The sequence below is a fragment of the Vanellus vanellus genome, assembly GCF_965231255.1.
Source record: "Vanellus vanellus genome assembly, chromosome: 5".
Taxonomy (NCBI): Eukaryota; Metazoa; Chordata; class Aves; order Charadriiformes; family Charadriidae; genus Vanellus; species Vanellus vanellus.
Window position 1 is genome coordinate 7,610,961 of NC_138910.1, and position 23,561 is coordinate 7,634,521.

Here is a 23,561-nt window from a genome sequence, read left to right on the forward strand (position 1 = left end):
ACTGCCTGTGCTGCCGCTGTCCATAAACGCCCACGAATTCGGTACCAAAACCACATCAGCTCCATCCAATCCATCTTTGATAGCTGCCAAGTGCTGAGCCCTAATATAGGACAGCACGGTGGTCAAAATTATTCCACTTCTGAGCTAGCGCACACATACACACACACAAAAAAGTTTTTGACGAGGCCAGGCAGGTCTGCCAAACAAAATCTCTGTCTAAAAATCTTCTCAAAATACAAAAAAAAAACCCAAAAAAACCTACTTTATTTAGCTTCAGTTGTTCCCTTTCTCTCCAAAAGCTGTGAGCTATAAATCTCCCCTGAACAGAGCCCATTAACGCAATCTCTAACAACCTGTAACACCGGCGGTACCAGCCAGCTGTCACCACCGCGCCTATTCAGGCTTTATATATTGTTCTTGGAAAAAAGCAGGAACACAGTACCTGGGTTTTTGTTTTTGTATCAGAAGAATGCAAGGCTAGAACATAATAATTATGTTTAGAAAAATGATACACACGAGAGTTTCACAGTAGATATTTTATCTATCATCCCGCCTGGTTTCTAACTGAGGGGAAAGCCTTAAGAAAAAGACTCCAAGATGGGTTACAATAAACTGAATAGGAGAAAAAGAAGCCCTGAAAATTAAGCTTTAGAAGTCTGTAATCTTCATCTACAAGACCAAACTTCATCTTTTCTTACTCTCACAATTTTATTGTAAGTAGCTGTGATATTTGGAGCAACTCCTTATATCTACACCTGAAGCCACGCACATTTTAAGAAAATACTTTTCTCTGTTTCCTTTATATACATAGAATAGAGTACATAGAGAATTTATATTTCACTTGGGTTTGAGGAGAAACCAAAAAAACAGTGTCAATATTTAATTTTAATGTCACAACGTAAAATTCTCTTTCAGAGAACTTTTCAGAAACTCAACTCCTGCTCTTCAAGAGGAGGAGGTTGGCAGCATGGAAACTTGGAAAAGGAGTTTCGACCACAAAACTCCATTATTATTCTCCTCATGACCTGCACGTGGAATAATTCCATTTGGTTTTGTTATACAAAAAATTCTACTGCCCTCATTTCTGAATGGAATCACTAAAATACTGATTAGCCATAGGTTTTTAAATTGAAAACATGATTTAAACAAGACAGAGTATGTACACAAGGTACACAAAAGATTGGATTTCTTTTTTTTTTCTATTTAATTTTTTTGTTCTCTCCTCCTATTGCATGAGGACCTCTCAGATCCTGTATGTTTTCTCTCAGTACTGTATACAGTCCAGTCCAGCCTTTGTTAAAGGATGCTAAACCTGGTGCCGAAGGTGCTCTTGGCAGCACAAAGTGAGGGAATGAAGCTGGTCCAAGAGCATCCCAGGCGTACGGTGCCAATGTGGTGAGGTCTTCACTGCTGTGAAGCAAATGTGAAGCAACAGTCTGGGGCACATTTGAGCGTTCCTGACTCTTATGATGTCATCTAGCAACACAGATGATGCCGTGAAATGCACAATCCTCGAGGTTGGCAGAACAGATGGAGCCTTAACCTTTACTAGAGACTCCGGTTACACAGCTTCTGCATCTTAAATAATTTATACCGTCTGATCATATGGGAGCTTCAGCTGTGGAAACAGATGATGCTGAAACAAGATCTGATCCAATCTGTTCACTTGCCACTGTTCAAAAACTGGGAAAGGTGAGCAGGTCAGCCGGCAGCCCATGGCCCTTAGAGCCATGGGACTTTCAGCCCCAAACACTTGTTTATTACTGCTTATTGCGTTTAACGGGATCAGCATAGCTTTGTCAACACCACATTTGCTTCAGCTAATCTACTTTAACCCAGTTTTGCTCTAAAACCAAGCAAAAGATTTCCCTAAATTACAGTTTGGATGCCCTGCAGATAAAGATATAAGTTAGGCAATCACCGCATACATTATCATACAAATACCTAATTAACAAATAGTAGCTTGCTCTTAAGAGAAAATATTTACAGTGCATTTGAAGGACTAGAGTGGTATACAGGACCCCAGTTTTAATTACACTGAGAAGAAACTTTGGTCTGAGACCAGCATTTGTGCCGAATGTCAGGACGGGCGACGCTGTACAGAGAAGCGCGGTACAGGGACAGTCAGGGCTGCGGACGCCGTTGTCCCCAACGCTGGAGGAGAGCAGCCACATATTGGTGCACGTTTGCATTTACACAGAGAGGGGTAAGAAGCTGCAAGCGAGGAAGCAGCAGGAGTACGTTACCCAAGTCAGCCTCAGGGATACAAATAAATCTCATTTTTAGCAAGCTATTTTAGACAGCTGAGGCAGTCTGAAAGCTCTAAACTCTTTATTCTGAGGGTGGTGAGGCACTGGCCCAGGTTGCCCAGAGAAGCTGTGGCTGCCCCATCCCTGGAGGTGTTCAAGGCCAGGCTGGATGGGGCTTGGAGCAGCCTTGGCTGGGGGGAGGTGTCCCTGCCCAGGGCAGGGGAGTTGCAACGAGATGATCTTTAAGGACCCTTCCAATCTAAACCATTCTATGATTCTATGATTAAAATCATATATAAATCAATATGATTCATGCTTCTCTTAAATGACTTCTCCCCCAAACCATTCAGGGGAATCATATTGAAGTAAACCAGCCCCAGAACAGCTTACTGTAATATTCCAGAATAAAACCGTTTTATAAAGGCTGATTCATGAACAGACCAAATATTGCTGTTCTGGGATGCACAACAAAGCATGGGGCAGATGGTCAGGGGTGGCAGCAGCTTTGCTTGTCTGATTTTAATCCATCACCACAACTCTGTCAGAGTCCTCAGTCCCGTGCGTTTCACTTACTCACTTGTTCGGTTCTTGCAAGGCATCCAAAAAAAGCCCACTGAAGAAGATGTACAGCTCATATTTACTATTCAACCCTGCCAGCATCCCTGGTTTTTTTACACAAGCTTGGTGAAATAAATTTGCTCTTGGCTGAGAGAACCTCTGCCAGATTTTCTATCCTAAGCGTGTTTTAATCGGATCGCGGCTGAAACTTTTCAAAAAACAGTATTTAATGAAAACAAACAGATGTATAACTGCCGAATGTCACTGTAAGATTGTTAACATGTGTCATCACCAAGTTTTAATAGCAAAACTGAAAAAAAAAAAAAAATCAGGAGTTATGACAGGGAAATACGGTTGCTATAGAAGTCCAGCTTTGACAACCACAATCTTCTCAGCAGGGAGGAGCTCCTACGCACAGCCCGAGCGGGCGCCTGTGTCAGGCTCTGCGTGCACGCTCGCCCACACAGCTCCCACCCGTGGGCTGGCGCACCCCCCTGCCCCTGCCCACCCCGCAGCAGCCTCCTGCCCTCCCCGTGCAGACAGCTGATTCAACAGAAAACCCTTTATAAAATATATATTTAAAAAAAAAAAAAAAAATAGAGTTTCCATCTCATCATCTATCCGAATGGACTCATCCAGCAGGGTCACCCAACCTGACCCACTGGGGAGTGGAGCTATGGGTGGAAGCCTCTACCCAGGGCAGGACACAGCTCCCTTTGGCAGCAGTCCTCCAAGTCCACGCTGTAACCTCCTGCATAAATACACCCGTTTAAACAAGTTCCGAGTTACCAATCCAAGCTGCTTCTCCAGAGGATAATTCCACTTACAGCAGGCGCTGCTCATACAAATGAAAAGGACGAGGCGAAGCAGGAGAATTTGGAAAGATACACTGGGGATGCAGTCAAAGAGATCCTAGACGCCAGATCCTTCCACCCAGCCACGTTCATGCTTCAAAATACCCACATCAACATCATGACTCCTATTTCTAAGAATAAAGCTGAATAAAATGATCAATGGTTTCTCCCTCTACTTTCCATAGGAAAGCAAAGCAAAGAGCCTGTCTAAACTTTCTTCTCTTCCTTAATGAAACTCTTATTGATTTTTCATCCTTGTGAATCATTGCCTCGGAGCAATTTCTTTTAGCCACCAGTTCTCACATTTGATTTGTATGTATGCTTAAGGGAAAGTTTATCAATAGAGTCTCCAGAGAGATACTAAAAGGGATTTATGAGAAAGTTATGAAACTTTACATATGGCATTTACCAACCCTGTTAAAAAAAAAAAAGCAAGCCTAGCATAATGCATGACATTAACAATCAGCAGCTTCATGTAGCATCCTATGCCACCTCCGTGCAGCTGTCAGCGCACAAAGACAACAGAAGTCAGATTGAATAGATTTATGTTGATAAAGAGTAAAAATAAAAAACATCACAACAGAAACTCATTCGGATGTGTGGATCTTCCACATGTTAATAGCTACCTGAAAACAAGCAGAGCAGAACATGTGTATGTGCCCATAGGATAACAGGGCAGTTAAAATGTATACTAGAACATTAAAATGTATATTCAGGCCAGGCATGAAGAGGCATGAAGAAACTGTTATAATTAAAAAAAAAAAAAAAAAAAAAAATCCATCAACAATACATTAACAGACAGCTTTGCCAATACCATCAGAGACATAAGAAGAAACAAACCTCTGATAATTTAGTCTTAAGCTAAAATGATCCAGCTGCTTCAACTGCTATTTACATGTGGAAAAAACAAACAAACAAACAAAATAAAATGCTATGGACCTTTTAGTTCTCATTCATGCAAAATATGCTCATTTTACTGGGCAATGGAAGAAGCAAATTTATGGGCCAAGAGGCATCATCCAGGATACAGTAATTCAACTGTTAGCCACGTTCATATCTAAGAAAAGGAGACAGCCTTTTGCTTAAAAGTCAATATTTTGCATTATGATTAATATTGTCAAAAATGGCACTGTCCACAAGTAAAAACGATTGGCTAGGACTGGTTTCAGAAGACCTGAAAACAAGGATCTTTAGCAAAACATCTAGAAAAAAAAGAAAAAAGGAAAAAGAAGTCAGCCCCTATAAAATTTATACTTTTAGAAACAAATCTGAATCAAGTTTGTCACTTTATCAGTCAACCACCCGGTATACCTGTTGTCCTTGAGAGGTGAAGCAGGAAGAAAACTTGATGGAAATCATCTTTTTCCCATCTTCTCATGCGTCTGTCTTTTTGTTGAAGTAGTAACTTACTAGTACTATCCTAATGGGGATAATACAATTGTCCTCAACCGTTTCCCAAACTACCCGATGAAGGGAGGAATTAAATAGGGTTACCTAGCTAGTATCAATTAATATCCACCAGCAGTGATCTATAACAGAGCCTGCAGCGCGCTGCCCACACGGCTGAGAGCAGAGAGGAGAGAAACCCCTGTCGGTCACAGGGATTAGGCTGAAGAACAGACTCTGTGAGAAGGTCAGACTTCACGATCTGAAGTGTGCCAAAGGAAGAAAAGTCCTTGAACTACGCAGGAACGTGTGCTGGATGAAGCTGAGTGAGACTACTTATGCAGGATGCTTACTCCACCACAAAGAAAAGCGGCAACACCAGCACAAGGAGCAAAAAGGAGATTTCACAAAGATAAGCAGATTAAAAAAATTCATCTGTTGCTCATGACAATTAGGTCTTCTACTCCAAATACGTTTAAGAACTGTAAAAGGTTATATTGGGATGCGAAAAGGTTAGGGAAATTTTTAAATTCTTACAAAATAGCCAATACCAAAATACCAAGATTAAAAGAAAGAACATTTATAAAATCCTACATGAAGCAAACATGAAAAGGTTGCTCAGTTGCAAGATAACTGAGTAATGTAACCTTTCAAAGCAGCAACAAAAAGCGATTAGACCATCCCTTGGATTGGAAATGATTGATTATTACTGCTAATATTGGAATTGAAGTTGACTGTAATGCTTTTTATGTAATTGCTTTATTGAATGCTGCATAGCTTCATTTGGTAATGTATTCAGAACATTGCGAGTTTACCATTTCTTTAGCTCCTGATCCACTAAGACACACAGACGTATAGTTATATTTATCCCAATGATATTGTATTAAATGGAATACACTAAGGTTAGTTCCTGACCTTTCAGTTAAGGTCTATGGGGAATCTTCTGCCTGCAGAATCATCTGGTAGATTTGAGTAGAGCAACTTTCCATCCTCTGCATCTGTTCACCAGTTTATTACACAAACTGTATCAAAATACCTTAAATCTGATTTGGGGCCCTGTGTGCTGTAATAATTAAATCATTTTGAGGACTTTGAAAGCCGGCTCATCTGTTTAAAAAAATCAATCAAGGACAAGTAAATCACAGCAAAGAAGATGAACAAGTAAACCTTTTTTTTATACATCAGAGTACATTAAAATTTTAAAATACCTATAAGGCAAAGCAGGGATTGTTTTTGTTTTTCACCTTTGCTTTCATTCAAAAAAGCAGCCTTCAATATTTAAATGTAACTATATAGAATTAAATTTTCTCAAGTGCTTTTCAATTTATTTGATTTGCTATCTCCTGGTGTCACTCCCTGCTTTTTTTGGAGAGAGTCCTAGCACAGGTCAGTAGACAATTAGCCATCAATGAGTACCTAACATGAGAGTGAAAATTTTGGGCTGCCTGAGCTTCCATTACTAAACGAAGCCACACGTTTGGAAGCTTGTAACAAAAGGCAGAAAGTACTTTAGAGGGTGCCGAACATAAATATAATGTTACCTTTAAAGCAGTAAGTATGAAAAATATCAAAGAAGGTGTGTAATACCAAGCTTTATCACCTATCGCACGCGTATATTGACTTAACTGAGACACGCTCACTTATCTACAAAGCAAAAATTGGGTTTTAAGTACTGTACTTTGCAAGACCCTTAGGGCACAATAACATTACTGTCATCATTTACTCTGACTTCCCTGTCTCTCATTTGATCCTTCTCCAGTCTTCTCAAAATGTTGCAGCTGTGCTTCTATTTCTCTCACCTACACCAGTGTCCTCGGTTAGACGGCAACACAATTATACACGGTTGACACATAAATACACACAAGAAATAACACATAAACATACACACACAGATACTAACATGTAAGCAACACATTTAACACTCAGACACACAGTATAACTTTCATTTCAGGATATACTTGGCTTTTTCTTTTTTTTTTTTTTTTTTTCTCCTTTCCTCCCCCACTTTTTCATGTTTGGAACCAACTCTAAAAGTAAGGTTTTCTTCGCACTTTGCACAGGAATGCGGGAGACAGAGGATTGATACTTCCTTAAGAGAGAAGTGTGATCAATAACAGTTAAAGTTTGGATAAACCCTCATTATCAGATTTATACAACTTCGAAACAAGTACATGTCAGCTACCTGTTAAGCACAGGCAACTCCACACATTATGAGCTCACCACTGACACTGAATAATACTAAATTTGGGAATACACACCTGCACAATCAATAATTTTCACATTAACAATTATTTAAATTAAGCTACTCTACTTGGGTTATGAAACATTTAATGCCAGTTGGAAAACAGATGTACTGAATTAGTTTAACTGAAGATACCAAAAGCTTAGATAACTTATTCTAGTCATACGGTGTACATATTTAACACACAGAGCTGCAAACATTTTATTAAAATTCAATTTTACTTCCGCTTGGATTCAGTATTAGTTTATTAATACAAGCAAGAACATTAAGGGAATGACAATAAAAACTTTACATGAGCACTACCTTATGTGCGCCATATTTAATAAAAGGACTTCTGAAAAGTTCCTGGTGTTTCATGATTGCAGCCTCCTTTTAATCCATGTCTGTAAAAACTCCAATTCTGTACTCCATATAGGCAGCTGCTTCAAAACTATGCAGCTAATACGCATGAGAATTTAATAAATGTAGAGAAATAATTTTTCTATATCCAGTGTCTCCACTGTGAAGATTTTCAACAGCTAGAAAGGCTTATTTTGCTTAAAAGCAACCGGGTGATATAAATCAATTTAACTAATGGGTCAAAAGATCTTAAAGATGTCACAAGTACTAAATTTATTTTTGTCTTCAGCAGCTTCAAACTTGTGAAATTTATGATTATAAATGTCATACTGTAGAGAAGTAAAACATGCCTCACACATAGGTGGATATTTTTAAACTATTGATATTTGAAGGTCTTTGGATCTCAGGGGTGACAGAATAAAGCCCAGAGGACACCCATCAGTGAAAAAGTTCAGGTGATAACCCAATAAACACCAGGTATCTCCCCAGCCTGTACTTAATCCCATGGCTGGCACCACCAGCCACGTTTCATCGTTCTGTTGACCTATTCAATAGGTCAATAAAGTCCTAATAAAGACTTACTAAAGTACGTACCTTACACGTTTAATTTTTTAAGTATATTGAAAATGTAGTACTTTAAATGTCAGGATTTTTCAGCAAGTCATACGGTGTGAACTATTATTGCAAATAAAGCGTAGGAACACTTTTAAAGTTGCTGTTGACTATGCCAGGGAATGTGAATCCTTTCATTACCACTCCATTCTGCACAGGGTATAAACATCACTCTGCACTTGTTGGCAGTTACTTGGGCTGCGCTGGTGGCATCAGCCCCTTCGCAAAGTCTTCTGCTCTGAGTTTGACAGCACTGCTTTATAAAGAGACACGAAAAGCTTTTAAAACCAGAGCCTGTGGAATACGGGGAGGGCTAAAAAACCCCCACATCACTGAGTGGGCAAAACCAAGCAGCAGATATATTGGCTTAAGAGACGCAGGTTTACTGGTACTTTCCCCGGGAACAGCTGGGTACCAAGTCGTGCGAGCTGCGGCTCAGCAGCGACGTGGGATGCGCGATCGAGGCGTTGGGCTGGCTCCTCTTTGAACATATGCCCTTTCAAGGGAAATTAATCACTCTCTTTATCACTCCTGCAGCATCTGGAGCCATAATCATTACCCAACTGCTGAGAAAGAAATGAAACCACTAATCGCAAGGGGAGTAGGGCTTAGCGTTCAGAGCAGGAAAGTTTTTATTAAGTTCTCATTTGAAAAGTGATTTTTCATGGCTAGCTTTGCAGGACACGCCACACAAAAGCTGGATATACTTCAGCAACTGTCTACAACTCATCCCCCAGCATATAGAACCAATATATTTAGGACCTCTATAACGAGGTTTTAACATGCTTTTCCAAATTTAGCTCTATAATCCTAAATCGCTGTTATATGCAAGTATGACATGGAGATACATTTAACCATAAAATTTAAAAGGTCACTAGAAGAAGGAACTGCTACCAAGTGGTCGACACCAGGCAAGAGTAAAGACCAAATACTGCCTCTGGAGTCACACACCACACTCCAATACATCTCAGCAGGAACCCTCTATGCAAACTGAAGCTCAGATATTCAAAACTACTACGCAGAATGAAATGCTCGATTAATATATCAACTAGCTGAGGGTGATTAAAATAAACCATAACACTATGTCAATAATCTACACTACCATGAAATATCCCCCATCCCTTCCAACTTCTCCAGTTCCTGTTCCTGGCTTTTACCATTCAAATTGTTTTAAAAAGAAATAATGAAACAAGATTAAGTGGATTCCAGCAGGACTATTCCCATGCATACCAGGAAAAAAACAAATCTAGGGAAATACCAGTATCTGTGGGCTGACTACACAAAACCTGTCTCCCTCGAAAGAGTCAGTTCTATTATCTGTATACTGAGAACAACAATATGTAACTTAGGTATTTCTAATACAATTTTGGATATTTTCACCCACAATTCTGCTGTACACAAGAGCTGAACGACAAAGTGATTACCCCGATCTATTGAAATCATTCAATTAAGTGGCTATGTGAAATCCTTATTCTAACTAACTTAAGATATAATTATTTAAAAAAAAACCTGCGGGGTTCTGAACAAGGGCAGCAGAATAATTAAATCTAGTACTCCGCTGAAACAAGCTGAATATGTGATCATCCATTTTTAATGCTCCGCCTATACGTAACAACAGAAATCTTTCCAACAGCTGCATTCAATTAAAAAAATATTAACCCCAAGGAAAAAATACAAAAACATCCCCATCTGTTTTTCTTGCCACTCACTGTGCTTCTTTTGTGAGTGAAATATGTACAACAATACAATCCAACAAAGTTGAATGAAAAGTACCACAATTCCAATAATAAGCTATCTTTTTTTTTTTTTTAAATGAACAATTTAAAAGAAACCACTTTTGCAGATTTTCCCCTGTGACCCGCAGCTCTGTTCCCATAGTAACTATTGAGGAAAGAAAAGGATAAGACGCCTAACTTATACTTTTCCCAATACCAACAAAAACCAGAAAAAAGCACCTCATTCTCAAAAACTATTATTCTCAGGAAGGGAAGAGGGACATTAAAAGATTAGTGTGAATCTCCTGTGTAATCTAGTTTAAACCACCACCTACTGAACGTTTGATGTTAGTTAGACAAAGATATTTGTTAAAGGGTGTAGTCTTTGTGTAAGAGAACTATTGAAATAGTTTTGCAAGCCCAACAATAACAAAATTACCAGGCACATGCTGTAAAAAGCTTACATCTGAACTCAGCAAGCACCGCCATCAGCCCACAGCCCTGCTGCTGCACAGCCCTCGTCTCCGCCGAGGAACTTCTCCTCTGCATATTATCTCCAAGCACAGAAAGTGTTAATTTTAACATATATTGCGGTGTCCTTTCAGTTCCTCTTTTGCTTGCCTTTTTAATTTGACTGATATGTTACGCTTCCCGTATTGTTTGCTGTGGTGCAGTTTTCTAGGAAAAATAAAACACCGAAGCCAACGACTCGTTCTCCAAGCTGTGCCACCAAGAATGTTTCTCTGGTGTCTTCAAGTCCCTACAGGAAACCAAAGCTAGTAAGAACATACCAGGTTTTAAAGACAAGGGAAAAGGGCACCAGTTTAAGCATTCCTGCATCTCTGAGCATGCTTTCCAAACCATAGATCCCCCAGCAACAATTCTACTGTCTCTGACACCGGACGGCATTCTCTGGGCCACCAGGGCATGTTCTTCAACCACATCCCATATGCTGAGCTTTCAGCCCTGTGGATTAATGATAAATCCAGAAGCTACAGTGGACAGGACCCAGGTGGGCATGCAATGGGATGCTGTGGCACATTTATCCAACACAGCAGCAGACCTCAAGCACCTGGAGGACAGGCCAGGCTGGAAGATGAGCTTCCAGCACAGAAAAGGTTCTTCAGGAGAGAGATAGAGCTCTTCTCATGTTTGTCCGGTTCTCTGATAAACTCACCAGCATCTACTGCCTGAGGACACAAGCTCTCCACCAAATTTGAAATGTCTCACCCACCTAAATATTATTTGTACCACCACTGCAAAGGGTTATAGAGTGAGGCAACAGATGCACCTCCACAACTCCAAGACAAGTTGGATTCAACTGCTGAGGAAACAAGACCAAACGAGCACACCACACCAGAACTGGAACAATAAGGGTGAGGTGAAGCAGCAGAACCATACATCATAATATTCAGAGATGTGTGGAAGAGAAAGGTGCAAACATGGATAGGAAAGGGTAAAGAATAATGAGGAGAGAAACCCAAATATTTAGCAATCTGAAACAATTGTACTCCTGTCTAAGAAAATATGAGATTAGCTTTGAGGCCACCCATAAATTTTCTCCAACATCAGCGACTGATATCAGGCAGCACATTAAGTTTTGCTGCTAATGAAATTTTGCAAAGCAACTTTCTTTACAAAGTTTCAAGGATTATTGTCCTTTTAAAAAGCTTTGCATAAATAAACATATAATTTATACTGTCGCATAAAATATTCTTTGTTGAGAATTATTTTAGACCAATTTAGAATTGATTTTAAAGTACTGTTTTTAATAGTTAAAATAATTTTTTTAATGCCTACTTAATGAAACTACACCATTAGATTAAGAACAAATAAACTACTTCAAATTAAATTGTTTATTACAAAATATTCAAAAAGAGCACAATCTATATGATTCTGAGATATTTTAGGCCAGGCATTTCTAATTAAAATAGTAACATATCAGTGGGTGAAACCTCATCTGAGATTTCATATAATTCTGAGGAGCACTGTTTAGAAAAGATTTAGTTTGACAAACCAGTTCAAAGAGGGTATGTTTACAGGGGTCCAGTATAGCTTGGTATCCTTAATTCACAAATACACTAGGAGCAACTACCAAGAGTTGCTTAAATTAAAGAATAGTTTGGCTCAAATACAAAGGTATAAACTGATCACGAATAAAGTTAAAGGTGAGAATAAGAAGACATCATTCTAGAACAACTTTTCAATCATCAAGTTTATGGCAACAATCTGACTAGTTTTAAAATGGAAACTTAATGAGGGGTTTTTTTAATTATTTATTAATTGTTGCTGCTGTCAATATCACAAGATTGCAACGTACACCCCAAGAGAACCACTGCAGTCCTAAACTCTCGGTATAGTGAAGAACCTTAGAATCATTCAAAATCACGGCTAAATTGCCAGTTTAGAGTTTATTTCAAATTCCATCCACCCAGACAGCGTAAGAATAACCTACAATTAGAACATTTGCCACAAAATAAGAAGTTTGGATGCATCAGACAGTCCAAGAAGTATCACCAAACTTCAAGATACCACACAAAGATCACTAAAAAGACATTTGCACTTCATTCATGAATTGCTGTCCTATCAAATAAAAAATAAAAAAAACCAACACAATCTGGAATAGATTATCATTCTTCACCTCGTAGAGCTTTTAAAAAAATATCACTTGTTGCAGACTTGTCTTTGAATCTTTTTGCAGTAGGTTTGAGGTCTACTGTCCTTTGAAGATCTGGACACCTTTTAACATTCGGTGTACGTAGGTAAAAGTTTGTCTTTTAAGACGTAAGGTCAAAGGCACTTGCAAACCAGCACTTGGCCTTCCTGAAATTAAGATCTTGAGAAAGGGCATTTTATGGCAGTATTATCTGAGAACAGAGAACAAAAGACCTTTTTCATCTTAGCCATAACTGGCTCACCCACATTCACAAGTAGTTCAAAGGTTCCTCTACGTTAGAAGCTGTTCTCTGAAAAGTTCATTTCGTACCCTTTCCATTATGGATTGTTTCTGTAATGATCAAAACCCATTTGCTAACCCTATTTTAAGAATGACTTTCAAATATGGGTAATAACTGAACTAAAGTTTTCTGTGTTCACCTGGAGCAAGAGAACTTATGGCTCACCACACCTAGCTCCCAGAAGCCCACAAACACCAGAAGATTGATGGTTTCTTCCTCAGGTGAAAACCTCTCTACAGTGATCAGATGTATTACAAACCCATTTCCCAGTCTGATATCTCACTTTAAGTGCTCTTCCATCTGTAACAGGGAGCATGTCCCTGCTGGGCTAAATACCCATCCTGATTCATTTTTTTTGAGAGAATTACAGATGGAGACCCACCTTCTATGGGGTATGTCTCTTATCCCCTTCGTTTTCACTAGTATTTTTGAGGAAACGGCACGTGCACAGTCACTGAGGTGTAAATTATGGAGGAGCTGAAGACACCAGCAGTGATGGTGAGACTACAGCTTCCCCATGCAGCAACTGCAGGCATCTCTAGGAATGGTTATGTCTTTAGTACTTCCTAATTGTAATTATCAGCCCCTCTCCTATAAAGCACCCGAATTATTTCATGTTGCACATATCTTAGACTTAATCTAGATTTTAGAACTGAATTTTAGAGTTTCAACCAAAAATAAACCAACTGGAATCATGATGTGGATTCATGTGTGTATCAATATTCTATTTACAGTTTTAAAAGCTTGAATGGCCATCATTAAAACTTATTAGCAGAAATTCCAGGCACTTTTAGGAACATTCAAGAGTTGAAGAAAATCAACGTGGTGAAATATGCAAATCGCTAATTGGCTATTGCATTAAACACTATTAATTTACAAGGATTTAGATCCAATTAAATTTTCTCAAGATTGTATCACTAAAACTGCTTTGTTATTTAGCAAGTGTTAGAAAATTATTCAGCTATTTGAGGTTGCTGAGTAATTTAATTGGTATAATTATTGCTTTCATGTTTAGGCTGGCAGTCACAAAATAAGTATCTGACAAGAAATGTCTTGAAACCAAAAGATACAGTGTACAGATATTCAGACATTAATACATCATCTCTAGAAACCAAAGGCTAAAAAGAAATGGTTTTCAGACAGGCCACAAATAAGCAAAATGCAAGCGCTAGCCCTTCCAATAGCTGGGGGAAGAGTACATACAAACTACCTCACACTGCCAAGTTCGTAAATTTTAGAAATGTAGAGCCTGGGTTTTCTGTAGATGCAGTGATTTCAACACAATTGCTTTCACCTGTACCCAGACCACCAAGCCCAGCATAAAAATGTATGAGTCTTCATTAGATAAAGCCAAGGATTCAGCTGGAAAAAAAGCCTGCTTTATAAACTTCGGTGCTGATACAATGGGGTTTTTTTCCCATCCCTATTAAGGATGCATCCCTGGACTTCTATCTGCTAGGAAAATTTACTTTAGTACTTATAAATTCATTTTCTTAAAGTCAGAGCTTTCAGTAGCATAATCTTATTTAATTATAAAGCACGACACTTCAATAAGAAGTTGAGTTTCTCTACAGCAGGTAAGTAACTTGCTTGAAACAGACAATTCAAGATTTAAAAACAAAGCAGATCATCTCCTTTCACATCAGGGATTACTCACGTCTCATTAGATTGTTTCATTTAAAAAAAAAAAAAGACAATAGCTGATGGACAATAATTGAAAGACAATAGAATGGATCTGCTTAGTTCTGACATAAAAAACTACTTCATTTTAGGTTCACTGTGCTGTGCTTTTTTTTTTTTTTATTTGACACAGAAGTCCTCAAACTATAGGATAAGTTATTTTTTTTATTATTATTATACAAACCACAGATCTCATTAGGCTAAGATCTCCATGATCTACATCCCAAAGTTATCGCATTAACATCCTGCCGCAACTGGTTATGTTAACCCTTCTACCTCTCCAGATCCACCTGCTCCATTCAAGTTACCATCCTTCTCTTTCCAAAACATGCCCCTGTACTATTTTGAAAGAAAGATACACCTTTGTGATTAACCATACCTGAAAAAAATCATTTCAAGCAAAGTATAAAAATGCATACAAAAGCAAGCCACATGCGCCATCCTGACGGCAAACTGCCATTTACACTCTTTTGTAACTAATTTCAGGGTCATTGCAATTTTACTTTGACACACACGCTTCCAAATGCCTCAGAAACTAAAGCTGCAACACATGCAGCAGAACTATCGAAAGCAAGCCATTAGTTTATTACATATGCCCTGACACTGCAAAATACACCCAGGCTCTTGTAACCAAGATTTTTCCAAAATAAGTATCCATTCAGCCTATTGAGAGAAATCTCAGCCCATTGTGCTGTTTCTTAGGATGACTGCAAAAGACAGAGATTCAGGATTTAGAAATGCTGTTGCTTCACTACTACCGCAGAGAAAGTAGAGGCTTCACAAATAATACTCTCTTTCTTAGCAAAACAGTGATTTGGGTGAACATATATTCATTTCAACCTAGAACTAAACATTTGGGGTTTAGATATAACTTTTATCTAATTTTCCACAAAATACTCCAAAGAAAAAATGAAAATGTTGTCTACAAATATAAAAATATTTAACTGGAGAGAAAAAAAAAAAAAAAAAAGAAAACAACCAACTTTGTTTTTGCCAAACAGGACAATGAATTTGGCTCAAGCTCACAAGTTATTTTCATTTGGAAAACATTTCACTCAAAGTTGTTTTCTACCTCTCATCACTACATAAGCAGAGAAAGTGCATCAAAATACTGTTAGGATTTAACATTTTTAAAATTACTCGAGAGCTCAGATTTTTCTAATTCACTGTGGGAGCCACAAGAACTGACAATTTTCTTCTGCATCGGGAAATTAGACCTTTACAACGAGCTCATCACAGGGCTTTCAAGAGCATGGTACCCCACGTCCACACAAACCTGTGCACCTCCTTTTCTTAGTTCTATATACATCTGCCTCAGATGCCTTTGAAGCATCAATATCTCTTTATTGTCAGCTGGAATCATCAAGTCTAATTAAATTTTTATGACTTCCAATGCACACCTCTAAAGACTGACGAAGGTACAATACACTTCAGAACTGAAAAGAAGACAGACAGCATTGAAGGGTCTAATTTGGCTTGAGAAAACAACTCTACCTTTCAAAGCTTGTTCAAAAATCATGTAAATAACAGGGAATTGGAGAAACACAACTTATGTTGTTGTTTATTTCCTCTTCATTTTTCACGCAAGCTGTTGTAAAAAAAAGCCTTTAGAAATATAGTATCAGATTGTTCTTAACCAGCACTTCACCGGCACTTGGCCTCCCATCCCAGTGACCAGGCTGAGAAGCTTGCGCTGATCTGACCAGGACAGAAGCCCTCTCAGAATAATTGTTTCATCATTCAGCTAATTCAGTCTCTTACCTTCTGCAGAACTACAATTAAAAAAAAAAAAAAAAAAACAACAAAAAAAAACCCACACAAATAACCAAAACAGCAAAGAATCTCTCCAAAAAAAGGGAGGGAAATTATTCTTCCATCAAAGTTAATCGCTCTGTTGCTCAGTCATAAAAGGCCAAACCTCAAAGGGATCCTGTGCAGGGAAACCCCTGGTTCAGTTGTGTATTTTTGATGAAGTACTTTGAGTAAACATTTCCCAGATTTGCCAATCTTTCCACATCACTGCACGTTCTTTGTTGGCATGTTGTGCTACAAAATAAGCTTCTAATGCGTCATGCTCAGTTTTAGGCATCCGTATTGTACCATTTCTTAGTTACCTCCTCCCTCTCAGTAAGTGTTACCAATGCATCTCCACAAATTTTCCAAACGTTGTGCGTGCCCGACTCTGAATATTCAAACATTGCCTGTATCCAATCTGAGTGATGGACAGAAATAATTCACTAAATTGACTAAATTCACTAATGAAATGTTAACTATATCACTCAGAAAGCATGGACTTTTAATTCAGTTCATCCTGAAGGACGCTGGTGTGCCCTTTTCAATTCAAACATGAAAAGAAAATAATTAAATATTTCAAATGAAGCAACATTAGGATGATGATATTGGAAAAAATTTTACTCTTGGATTAAAAGCATTGAGGAGTCCAGAATTACACTCTAGAGTCACTCTGGTGCATAACTGCAACAGACAGGAAGATCAGTAATTTAAAATAGGTAATAAACCCCCCTATTTTTCAGTTACAAAAGAATTCGGAATAGAAGACATTTTCAGGCTTTTTTAATTTATTATTGAGCTAAAGCAGAATGGAGAAAGGGCAATAACTCTGTCTTATCTAGTAGATAAGGCAACATATCTTTTTCCTACCTGTTTTCCAGACAAACTGATGACCTCTCCTGGCTTCCAGATCAGCTGTTTGTAACATTAAGAAAACAAACAAAAGGAAGGACTTCCCCAGGCTTTGCCATGCCCAGTGAGGAGAAACCCAGTTCTGTTGCAGAAGCATAATTCAGATAATTCAGTCTCTTGTCTTCTTTGGTCCTAGAATTAACAAAAAAAAGAAAAAGCTTGCTAAAAGACTTAAAACACCAAGGCAGCAGGCTCAGCCTAAGGGTAACCTAGTGGCCACGGTGCATTTCATAGTCCCTGTGTGCCAAATTCGGGGAGGACAAGTCTGTTATAGAGGCTTCACTTGGAGAGAAGGCTGGGGGGGGGGGGGGAGGAGAAGGAGAGGTCCAGCTCCCAGAGGACCTTCAGTCCCATCCTACAAAGCCAGCCACCACAAATGCTTTTAGCAGGTTTTTAAGATGAAATTTGCCAGCGCAAAGAAACGGCAAGGGATCTGATAACCCTGTGATGTGTCCCTTCTTTTCTCTATTTAATTTATCTTCAGCATGAAATTTATCATGGTACAAGCCAACTAAACCAAAGCTGAGAATGGGTTCCAGGTGCAAAATTTGGTTCTGAATACAGACCCCATGTCCTACATTTGAGACCCCTGACAACTGAAATACCAGACCTGGAACTGGTTTTGCTCCATACCATGTGTCAACATGGGACACACACAAGCAACACAGTAAATGCAGCAGGAAAAGCAGGGGGTGCTTATCAGTACACGATGAACCAGCCTGGAAAGGAAAATTAGACATTACTCAAGCATTTCTCTGGAATTTGGGACTCGCATTCAAGTCCCTGATCTTTGAGCTCCAGATCAGCAACCAGGTACTCCAGAGAGCTCGCTCTCACTAAGGGATTTTAATTAAGCTCTCCAACACTTCAGATGAATACCAGGGCCAGGTTATGATTGAGAAAGGAATGGATAAAGTCCTGTTGCTGGAACATTTTTACACCGTACAACTCATTAAAATAATCACTGTGTGGCGTTGGAAGCAAGGAGGAGTGTCTCTCTGGGTCTCCCCTGCAACACAGGAGCCCAACTTCTAAATGCCTTCTTCAGTGATCGTCCACACTGTTTACACACCATGGAAAAACTCCAAAACAAGAGGGATTAAGAGAGGTATACAATAAAATAAAATCCTAGAAGTTCTGATTCCGCCTGGTAATTCAAATCTCTGTTTCTCTCATCTCAAAAGATGACCAACCAGCCACTTATTTAGGCAGATTTTACACGAGTTTCAAGATATTTTGGATTTGTCCACATTCAAGTGGGAACAGTTTTGAAGTCTCGAAAAATGTTCATGGTTATGTGCCAAATCAAACAAGACCTGGTTTCTGATGTAAATTTACATATTAACCTTTTCTCATGTAATAGCTTTTGTATTTATACCATGTTTAAATTCTCAACATATTTCTACTTCTTAGTGATTAATCCTACTTTTATAGGTAAAAAACGTCACATCTATATTAGCGTAAGATGAGAGATAACACCTGTCTTCAAGATTTGCCTTCATTGGCATAATCTTGGTGATTTCCATTAAAATTATCAGTTACTAGAAGTTTGGTCCAGAAAATTCCATTATATTCCTAACCTTATGAAAAGCAACATTGTCGTAATACATAATACACAGCATTGCTCTTGATAAGAAAGTGAAGATAAATCTGAAAATAGTACATACTGAATATACAGTAAAACTTTTAATTTCAAGCTGTATTCAAATTACTTTGAAACAGTTTCTATCATGATAAATTCATGCAATTATATTTAATCAGATATTGACTAACTACGGTGGAAGATGCAATGTAATATCTGTTATCTGGTTTAGTTCATTCTTGCGTTTCAGATGCATTTCAGGTGAGACGTGAAAAATCATCAGGCTGACCAAAGACAGTAATGCGGGCAAGGGACCAGATTTACTGCTTTGCTCATGTCTTCTGGGTTAATTTAGTTCACAATTCACATTAAATTCAGAATGCAACCCGTTGAGTCCCAACACCTGGGCAACGTAATGCAGACCACGAGCGGCCTCATTTGAAGCACAAGCAAAGCTCAGAAATCTTGAGCATCCTTCAGAAATGAGATGGAGAGGACCCCATGCCTCCCCGATGCAAAGACAGTAGAGAGGTCCTCGGGGGTAAAAGGGGGGCCCTCAGGCATCCTGCAATTAACTTTTTTTGCCCGTCTAGCTGGCAGCTCACCTCACACAGAAGAGCTGAGGAGGAGCGACTTGCCCAGTGTCTTCAGCATTGCAGTTACCATCTGTGACGGTCAGAAAACGGAGTCACCGACTTTCTGTCAAGGGAAATAAAAGGAATTAGTGACATTGGCTCCAACAGCGATCACACCCAAAAATGCAAAACAAGGAAAGAAATTATTCAGATGCTCAGATTTAAGTGCTGGAGGGGAGCCAGCGTGCCCAGCCCTGCGCAGACAACGCTCCTCTGAATTGCGGGGCAGCTCTCCAGGTCCCACAGAATGCTGTAAAAACAACACATCTTAAACAGGTGGGGGCATGAAATGGGCAAACCTCAGGTAACAGCTGATAAAGATGCCGAGATTTTTAATGAAGCACCAGTAGCGCTCATCAGCTGCTTTCTCAATACACTGCCTTCATCGCAGCATTCAAAGGGTCAGTAAACAGCAATAAATCCCTGGGAGTAGCAGCCTCCTGCCCAAAACAAGGGGTTTCACATATGTTCATTCTTTGGGCAGGACTACAAAGATAACTGGCTGCTGCTCCCCACGGAGCAAGAACAGAGATTACATTAAGTCAGAAAAAATAGAAATAAATTAGACACCATGAGACTGATTCTAATCTCACCCACCCCAGCAGAGTTCAGAGTCCACTGATTTACACCACAGCAAAGCACAATAAAAATTTGTCTGTATATCTAGGTTTGTATAACACAATTTGGAACAGTAGCTGTTCTGTCCTGATATGATAAAAAATTATTGCACAGGCAACATATGCTATCTACAGAAACATGAATAAATTACATTATGAAGGCCACCAACACATCACATCAAATTTAGTTACAGTATATCTCAGCTCCCAAATGTGTCAGCGTGGCTAGCTGTAAACTGGCAAACAGAAAAGAAAAAATGGAGAAAAAAACATGAAATTTACATTTTAAAAATTAATTTCACCAAGACTAGTCATGATTAAATTCATGTGATGGCTTAAATATGTTCAAGAGATGTGTTTTATTCTGAAAAATATCTTGCTTTTCCAAAACTGATTCTCTGGATATATTCAAAATCCTTTATAATACAGGCCTAGCCAATTAATAGTCTGCCCTAATAGATTCTCACGAAGTTAAATAATGAGGTGTCATTCTCCTATATTTGAAGGATTAGACACAAGCATCCTTTTAGCTTTGTTTGGTTTGTATGGGATCTTGCTCAGAAAAACAAGGCTATCGTGCATTAGCTGTAAAACAGGCAGTCTTGAAAAAGCCACGTGCAAGTTTTATAATGATCCTAACAACGCATTTACATTATCTAATCCATTGTTAATTCTCTTAATGACAGGATTGAATAAAACCAGTTTTAAATAGCAGAATTCCATTTAGAAACCTACATTTCTACTGAAAACAAGGCATTCGAATATAGTGTCAAAGTGGTATAAATAAATAAATACATATACAGCTGACAAATAAATATCTGATTTCTGAAGTGTTCAAAATTTAATTTCATTTTCAACGTCAATGAAACATCCAGCAGCCAAATCCCAGTCTAATCCTTGCTTAGCTAGGGAGGGGGGAAAAGCCTCTGGGAAACTCTTCCCATTTTCCAGCCACTGCTCCGACAACCACAAGCTACAGATGTGCAAGCAGAGGCAGACGTTTCCGAGCGACAGGCACTGGGCTAGTCCAAGACACATTGGAGTCCTCAAAAGCATCCAACACTGAAAGACAAAAGATTGATGGTCCAATTTTGACTCCCCACTCTACACAAACTGCAGTGGTAGAGAAGGCACCAGTTGCACTCTCTGCAAGTTTCCACAGGACCAAAGGTTGCTTTAGTCGTTCCGCACCATTTCTGGGGCTTAGGTAAATTCAATCTGGGTCTGCTCCAACATGGATTTATACAGTATTTATTACTGAACTCCAGAAAAAGATCAACTTAAACTGATCTAAACCTGAGACATGATTTCAGCCTTGTCATACATCAATTAAATTCCCCCCGAGTTCACCAAGAGTTGTGACCTTCCCCGTCGTGGGTAAATCTGACCTACTTTTTTTTGTACGAGAAGCAATTGCTGACAAGGACACCTGGGTAGCACTCTCCATTTAAAATACATGATGCAATTAGAATAATCCCAAACACTTTAAATAGCAACAAAAAAAAGCACAACTGCAGATCATACGCGTGGCTATAAAGCATTTGGCAGGTGTCTAGCACAAAGATAAGCATCATTAATCATGAATAAATTTTCTTAACAAAACGTAAGCAGTAATTATGCAACTGTTTGCCTACTACTCACGGCACAAACCCATTGCTTGTGATATTCCAAGATAATCTGGATGCTTATAGCATACTATTTATCCTCAGATACCAGTAAAATCTGCCTTGCCTTCTCAGGAAGCTGTTATCCAAAAAGCTAACTCTATTCTGCCCTAAAGCAGCAGAATGCATGGCCTGTAACAGCAAAGGCTGATCACCACAGGTACACACTGCAAACCATCCCTGGGGGAGGTATTCCTAAAAAAACACCAATGCTAGTGCTACAGCTACGGAGCACAATGGAAGTGTTTGCACAGTCACGTACAACAAAGTAGGAACAGACCTTCGGGTGCAAGTGCATCCGTGCCCATGACACGGGTGTATATGCATACCGCCCAATTTTTTTATTTCATGAACATAAATTCCCTTTATTTCTTATGGAAAACAAACACCATATATTCTTCCACTTACACGTATGGAGGAAGACAGTCTTCTGGTTAAAGTAAGGGCACCCTAAATTCATTCTGCCTCCAGCTGTGTCAGAAACCTCTTATGCAAAAAGTCACTTAAGGTCACACTCTGACACCAATACTTGATTCTGCAAGCGCTGCCCTTGATTTCGGCAGGGTAACTTTGCGTGTATGAGAATAGCGGCTTGATTCTCTACACCTCTACCTCATCTGCAAGCCTCAGCGAAGAATATTTACTCTTCTTCCAGGAACATTTTAAGAAATCCTGGATAACAAACATACAGCATGAATGAGCTAAATTTATACATCAGGATGACAATTGCCTAACAGTATTTTTGTCCTAAGTGGTCACCCATCAGGAATCAAAACATTAAGCTCCACAATTCTTTGGTAATTTGCTACAATAACTGTAAGGGTAAATAATGCCTGAAAGAACATCTGGTGTTAACACATCTGCAGACGGAAGATAACTCCAGCAAACAACGAGCAGACGGTCTAAATGAGCCTGCTTTGGGCTGGGAGCCCGCCTGCACCATCTCCAGACCGACGAAGCTGAACATAAATTCACACTGGTCCCTCTTCATGTATAAACCTTAACAGCCTTCCTCACCACTCAGTTGCTGGAATACTTAGTAGGTAGTCACCACCTTCACCAGTTATATTTGAAATGTCAGGTGATCTCTACAGTCCGATTGTAAGAATCTATTAATTACATAATCTTTTTTCTTCTACTCAATCATATTCACTTCTTGTCCCAAAGCTATGGAAGCTCCTGGGGATTAAAAGCAAGAATATGAAATTACTGTACTGCCAATTAATTGCTTCTTAACTTACATCGATTTGTTTGGGGTAAAAACCATGAATGCTAACTTTTCCTGCTTCAGTTTTCGTACATCCTAAAAACGTAATAAAAGCAGGTTTGAATTTAGAAGTTTAATTATAAACTTAGCTAAGTGGATTATAATGAAAGATGTTCCGGCAAGGGAGCTCAAACTGATGCATTATGACTACATTAAAGAAAACACCAGAGAATAGACTTTCCATCAGTAGAACGACTTTAATTAAAATAGAGATAGAGCAGAACTGTTCTGTGAAACGATGCTGCTGTTACATCTCCTTCACTCTAAGTACTTCCAATGGACTCTATGGGAACGCACTTGACTTTCAATAATAAAAAGTATATGTGATTTCAGACTTTTCTGAGGAGCCCAGTTTGAAGACCACTTAAATGTAGTTGAAGCAAAACTTCCTCCATCTGTACACAAACAGGTATGTCTTAACTCTGCCAGAAAAGCAGGGAGATTTCCAAGTCAAGGATTCGAGAGTTTGTGACAGGCACCATCCTGACACTCCTCAGCTGC

General features: G+C 39.0%; 1 protein-coding gene across 1 annotated transcript in view; it reads right to left on the reverse strand.

The window, feature by feature from the left end:
* THSD7B (thrombospondin type 1 domain containing 7B) overlaps nucleotides 1–17,392 on the reverse strand; it is a gene marked incomplete at its 5' end in the record, with an annotated part of 282,468 nt that extends 265,076 nt beyond the window's left edge. The window contains one exon of the mRNA XM_082484447.1: nucleotides 17,254–17,392. Within this exon, the coding sequence (XP_082340573.1) occupies nucleotides 17,254–17,392 (139 nt within the window). The remainder of the gene's footprint in view (nucleotides 1–17,253) is intronic.
* Between the last annotated feature and the right edge of the window lie 6,169 nt (nucleotides 17,393–23,561).